The sequence below is a fragment of the Vicia villosa genome, linkage group LG3 (assembly GCF_029867415.1).
Source record: "Vicia villosa cultivar HV-30 ecotype Madison, WI linkage group LG3, Vvil1.0, whole genome shotgun sequence".
Lineage (NCBI taxonomy): Eukaryota > Viridiplantae > Streptophyta > Magnoliopsida > Fabales > Fabaceae > Vicia > Vicia villosa.
In genome coordinates, this window is record NC_081182.1 from 85,875,455 (window position 1) to 85,882,371 (window position 6,917).

The window sequence follows — 6,917 nt, forward strand, 5'->3', positions numbered from 1 at the left end:
TCAGCCCCTATATTATTATTCTTATTATTACATAAATAGCTTGGGTGGAGATATATCACAGCTCTTTTCTTTTAACCCATTTAGAGTGAGTTTTACATTAATGTACAAACGTTACCATAGGTGAAGGTGATACACCACCTACTAATAGAACTCTTACATTAATTACAAAATAAATAAATTTTAAATTTTGGTTTAGATGTGAACCCCACTATAATTCACTAAACATCAAGTTGGGAAGGAAGAAACACAATGAGGCAAGAATGATATTAAACAGATTTGAATATGAATATTAATAAACGAATATATCATTTAAAAATAAAAGTCAAGCAAAATATATGTGTAGGATATGCATGTGTAGTAGTCACTTGTCCTTTGTGAGACAAATGTACATGCTATAGGAATATGACAGTAATACAATACAAAATATCTTTTTCAGTCATCATGGCAGAACCTTCAAAATATATTTTCACCACCAAACAAAATCCCATATGCATCAAAGCTACCGCCTCAAGCTCTCTACAACATAGTCAGCATACAAGGTCCTGCACAACCATAACAGAAAGGTTATAAACTCTGCATTGTCCGGAAGGCATTCATTAACAGGAAACATGTAAACTGGAGATCATAGAGAAAGATGATGTTGAAAAAACTAAAAAGTGTGAGAGTCGATGTTGCTACGATGATGTAGAAGATGATGTCAAATTTGGCGATTTGAGAAGAATCAATTGTAACTTTGTAACCAAACAATTTCCAGATTATCAATCCAAAAACAGAAACCAAATGGTTTATTAATATAACTTACATGGAATGCTCAATCGCTTCATAGGCAGCTGAGGCTGGAAGAAAGTCGTTTACTGCAACTTCCTTGTTCTCGTTCTTCTTGTCTGATTGCATTTGTTAAGGAAAAATGTAAAAAACAAAAAATGTTGAGGATACGTATATGTTAACCATTCAACATAATTTGAAATTTTCCAAAGGATACAATCTTCAAAAAAACGACGGATTTCAGCTAAACGATGAGGAGGGAGCTCCTTGATATCTTCGAAATGTCTATACTCGGGATCATCAGCACAGACAGCAATTATCTTGTCATCTTTCTCACCCTGAATTTCATAATAATCAGTGGTTGATTAATAATTAATAATAATCATTATAATCAAAAGAGAAGTTATTGCTGCCTGGGAAAGGGAATGTCTTAGATACCTGATCAATCATAGGCATGAGTCCAATAGCTTTGGCCCGAAGAAAGCAACCTGGAAGAACTGGCTCCTGTTGTAGCACAAATAAGAAGAATTAGCATCTAAGTAAAGACCAGTCTAATAGACTAATACTAGACTTGATCCTCTTCTCAAATTAATACCATGCATTATTGAGAAATTGTGTTAGAGTAGTCATATTTTGAAATTTACTCACATTAGCAAATTTTGATCACCTTGAGCCGGCAAAAATTTTAGAAATTTACTCGAAGCATAACTCAATAGTAAAAAAGATAAGGTTCGATATGTTAAGGATTATTAAATTTATTAAGATTACTTTATAAGATACTAGAATCGTCAAAATGTGTAAGATAAAATGAGAATCCCCGCGAACTAGGAACCAAATCCAAATTGAGAACAGGATTATAGAAAATATGCAGTGCAATTTACTTTAAATGAAACCATCAGACAAGGCAACTTAATTTCTAAGGATGATGGTCAGTAGCAGCCAGATGCAATTACCTGCATAATGACCAAGACATCAATGGGATCACCATCCTCACAAATAGTACGGGGGACAAACCCATAGTTGTGAGGATACACAACTGATGAGTAAAGCACACGGTCAACCTGCACAGAGAAGCATGCTCAGAAATAACATGCGGGAACAACTGCAACAAAGGGAACAAAGAGCTAAGCAACCATAATCACCTTAATGAGTCCAGTTTTTTTGTCAAGTTCATACTTCACCTTGTTCCCTTTCCCAATTTCAACCACCTGAAAATTCATCAACATTTCAAAAATAAAGTATACCGACTTAAGAATGCAAAGTTCAAAAAGGGGGGCCATCAAGTTGTGATTGGATACGACATTGCACAATTAAGATGAAGCTTAAAGAGGATTTTTTTTAAAAACATAATGCCAGGCATGATGAACCATATAGCATAAGCATACCACGTAAGTTATATTTGTGTACATGTAGACTATATAACAGGTTAACCATTTCTCATAATGAGTCTGCATAACTAGATATAGTAAGGACGAAATCAGAGTAAGAATTAATCATGTAAACATTTGTTGATCTGATAACATTCAGGATTCATGGAAAGCATAGTTGTTAATTAAGTAATTATATTATTCTTATGAACATAAAACAATGATTGTGCTGTTGAAAAGAAATAAAACAACTAATTGTAACTTGTAAGTTGGTGTCCAGCATGCTTACACAGTTGAAGATCTTGGGAGCTTCAGGGCCTACATTGTCAAAAAAACACTTGTTATTAGAATAACGCATAAAGCATTCCGAAATAAGCAAAGAAAAAGAGGAGCACCACATTGTGATCAAACCACCAACATGTTACCATTGTTTCAAATTAAATAGTTTACCTATTTCAAGATCATGCCAAGGGTGTGCAGCAACAGATCTCCTAGTCAAGGATGAAAGGATCCTCTCATTAAGAGGTGGAGGTGAGGTATAAGTTGCGCTATGAACCTTGTTTGGAGTCTCAATTGGTGGAGCCATTTCTTCAGCCTAAAAAAATAAAAAGCAATTATAATCAGATCCATCATTACATTTTTTTGACACAATTTCACAAATATTTCCGGAGACTAAGTCAATGGCATTCATACCATTTTGACTAAAAAAAAAAAACTTAACAAATAAAATAAAACTGTGTCATTTTCCCCCAAATATCACAAAAACACCATTGCAATTACAACTTACAAAACCAAAATCCATCATAATTTCAGTCACTGAAATCGGTAGCTGAAAAATAGTCTTCAAAAAGCAAAGAAAACACGTTTCTTAAAATTTCAACCAAAAAAAAAACACGAACTAATTGAATGAAGTAATTCAAAAAAATGAGCAGTGGAATCAATGAACCAACCAGTTGGAAAGTTTCCGATTCAGAATCCATTTGGTAAACAAAACGCCTGAACACAAACAGTTAGCATTAAGAAAATATATAACATCAAAATCAAAAACTCATAGATCTGAACGATTCAAATGCATAAAAATCCTAACGTTCACAGAAAAAACTCCAACGCGTTTTTACCTTTGAAAAACGGTGTTTCAACAAAACGATCAAATACGCAACTACTACATAAAAAATAATAATAAAATAAAAAAATACAAGAACATGCTGCGTGTGATTTTGGAGTATTGTAGAAATGGAAATGGAAACCCTAGTGAAACGGTGACGTAAAAGGGAAAACGGGAACTCACCGACACTTAGAGAAGAAGGAAGAGAAGGATGAAGAAGAAGCACAGATCTCGAGGAGAAGAGAATGAAATGGTTGCTTGTTGAGTGTGCAATGGAGAAGGAAAGAGGATGCTTAAGTAGAGAAAGGAAATGGGAAGATGTGAGGTGTACGCGACGCGTTCTCTTCCCGCTCTGTTTTCTGTTTAAGGAAAATATACACAGAAACTAATTAAATAGAAATAGCATATATTCTCGAATCAAGGAATTTTCTTACCTTCCCATTTGTATATTATTAGGTTGTATTATCATAGACTCCGAATCACAATTTTAATTATTATTATTTTTTTTACAAAACAATTTTAATTATTTTAAACTTAAATATTTGTATTTTTGGTATTTCTAAAATAATAAATATTTTTTTTTATTTATTTATTGACTTAATATTTATTTTTTTATTTTTATTTTTTAATTTTTAAATATCAACAACTTATATACAATATTAATATATATATATATATATATATATATATATATATATATATATATATATATATATATATATATATATATATAGGGGATGTATCAAGTAGGAGGAATTTTTAAATAAGAGATAAGAGCATCTAATCCTAACCATTGGATTAATCAAGAGAGAGAAATTAAATTATTTATTAAAATATTTATTAAAATATTAATATAATTATTATTTCTCTCTCTTGATTAATCTAATGGTTAGCATTGAATGCTCTTATCTCTTATTTAAAAACCCTCCTACTTGATATATATATATATATATATATATATATATATATATATATATATATATATATATATATATATATATATATATATATATATATAAATAACTTTTGTTGTTAAAAACTAAATTTTATATTAACAAATTATAACTATTTAACTCCATAAATATATACTAGTTGAGTTAACCTTCTTATCTAATACTTCTTCTGTCCCAAATTACAAGAAAAAATCACATTTTAGATTCATTAAAGAATTAATGTATTTAGTCTATATATAGACTAAATACATTAATTATTTAATGAATATAAAAGTAATTTTTTGAGAGAGTATTTATTATTGAAAGTAACATATTAATAATACTTTTTAATTTTTTAAATCAATTTATTGATACTTATGAAAAAATATTTAATTATATAAAAATTAAATAAAAAGAATAAATTGACTCAAACTAAATTTTGCAACACTCAAATTTAATCATGTCTAGAAACATATGAAGTGATTAATAAGTTAATCTAATAAATATGTTTTAATTTATTTATAATTTTTAAAAAACTTAAGATTTTACACTATTAATTAATTATGATAGTTAAATTTTTATAAATTTTTAATTTTTAATTTAAAAATTTACAATGTACTATAAGAGTTAAACATTTTCTTTTAATTTATTTAAAATAATTTAATACTGTATGATAATATATGTGGAATGGAAGAGAATCTAGTAAGTATTGAGTGAGAGGATAGAGATCAAAACTTTAGTACCTAATTTATGTAATGGAACTTTAGTGCCTAATCTATGTGTGGAACTTTAGTGCCTAACCAGGATAATTTGATGCTTATACGTGGCCAAGCTTTGGATAATTAATGTGTCATAGATTGTATTCTAAAAATGAATGTAATACTATTACGGATTTACCAGAATAGATTACGGGTAATTAACTGGGTAACAGTAATTGTTAGTCAGCATGAATCGGCATATCTTATCCGCATATTCCGGTAAATGTGGAATAAAAGTGTGTGTTACATTGCAGCTGTGGATGGACCCACGCAGAGTTGACGGAGACGGCATTCCTAATGGTCGTGAGGTGCAATATGAACCCCCAACCAACGGTCTGCGTTAGTACTAACTTGAATCGGATGGATTTGTTGATCATACATTTCGTTTTGTGCCAAATTACAAAACGGATATTCGCCGACACCCATTTCTAGGTTTCGTCTCATGGATAATATCTGAGGTTATCATAACCTTCGTGATTCCACGTCATCTAATAGTAAAAGAAAAGATTGATTATGGAAGTACCGGTTGTTGTTCTTCAATGTGTAAGGCCGTCGCGGTTGTTCCTAAATAACATAAATTCATAATTGGAAATAAATTTTCAATGTCTTTTTTTATTACTTCGGCCTCATTTATAAACAAATATTCTTTTATTTATTTATTAAATAATGAATGTATCCAGTCTATATAAAAGATCAGATACATTCATTATTTAATAAATCTAAAAAAAGAATCTTTACTAATAAATATGACCGGAGGGAGTAGTAATTTTATGAATAAAAATGATTAAAAAAGCATATTTAAATATTTAACTAATTAATTATGTTATGTGTCGTCCATAAGACACAAGACAAAAAGTTTAATGATAAAGCAAAATTATCAAAACACGCATAAAACATAAATCTTTTTTTTTCTCGAGAGCGAACAAATGTGTTTTCAGAAACTGAGTTAACTTTCAAAAGTTTTGTTGATCTTCCATATCAATTTGAAAGTTGACTGCGGTCCATGCTTCACTTGACACGTTTTGTTGATAATCACATCCAATGAGTCGCCTTTTTTGAATGACAAAGTCGTGAAAGTTACCACAGCCAAAGTGGGCAATACCCTCGTAGTTGCAGTGGCGAGGAATTGAGAACGACCAAATCATTAGTGTCGTTTGTGAGAATTAAATTCTCATTCCCGATCATGTTTAGATCTCCTCCACTAGAAATTAGGATCTCCTCTAATAGAAGTTCAAATTTCCTCCATTAGACTTTCAGATCTCCTCCATTAGAAATTCATATATCTATTTTTAGATTTCCTTTCTCGAATCCCAGCTTCACTTCCATTTGACAAATTCTCATATCCATAAACTATGGTGGCATATAAAGCCCACTCATCCCGTCTTTCAGCAGCAAGTCGCTGCTGAAGCTGCCAGAGATATACTTCCTCTTCGATAAAAAAGTGGACGATCATTTCTTGGTAGCATCTCAGTCAAATCTTTCGCAATAAGATATTGTTTGCCAAAAGTCATTCAAGGAGTATTCCAAACTTTTCTTTTCTTCGGATCCACACAACAATATCAAAGCAAACCTTCGCATAGACCTCCACTACAGCCTATGATTCTTGGACAAGAAGCATTCCCCTACCTCTAGCTATTATTGGCTAACCTCAAAGTGCATGGAACCATTAATCTCCTGAACAACATCTACAATCTAATACAATAACAAAATTCACAATTCATGTTTGAAAGGTTGTTTAGGATTCAAAATAATCTACAACATGTTAATCTGAAAAACAACAATGTTCAAAAAATCAACCTCCCAAAGAAATCAAGCCATCATTCCTGAGCCAACCTCCTTCAAAGTAGTAGTGTCGCAAAGAGGATTTTCTAGGTCACAAAGTAGTTGCCGCCACTTAAGGAGCCATACTCCTTCCCCCGATCTTGAAGAAGGAGTGGTAGCCACACTCCCTTAGAGGTCCACCGTCATCGAAGGAAGGAGATGTATGAAT

The 6,917-nt window shown here is 31.2% G+C and overlaps 1 protein-coding gene across 3 annotated transcripts; it reads right to left on the reverse strand.

Moving 5' to 3' along the window:
• Window positions 1-283: 283 nt before the first annotated feature.
• Window positions 284-3,613, reverse strand: LOC131662117 (soluble inorganic pyrophosphatase 4). 3 transcript variants are annotated; one of them, XM_058931812.1, is made up of 10 exons: window positions 3,421-3,613; window positions 3,083-3,128; window positions 2,583-2,727; window positions 2,395-2,450; window positions 1,908-1,973; window positions 1,719-1,826; window positions 1,204-1,269; window positions 983-1,103; window positions 803-884; window positions 284-542 (listed from the first exon to the last, which is right to left on the reverse strand). In XM_058931812.1, the coding sequence occupies exons 2-10, from the start codon at window positions 3,110-3,112 to the stop codon at window positions 500-502; spliced, it is 717 nt and encodes a 238-aa protein (XP_058787795.1). In that variant the 5' UTR covers window positions 3,113-3,128; window positions 3,421-3,613; the 3' UTR covers window positions 284-499. The 3 variants fall into 3 exon arrangements, with proteins under 3 accessions (XP_058787795.1, XP_058787796.1, XP_058787797.1); XM_058931813.1 differs by having other exon boundaries at window positions 2,422-2,450; window positions 3,421-3,612; XM_058931814.1 differs by lacking the exon at window positions 3,083-3,128 and having other exon boundaries at window positions 3,421-3,612.
• Window positions 3,614-6,917: the final 3,304 nt, after the last annotated feature.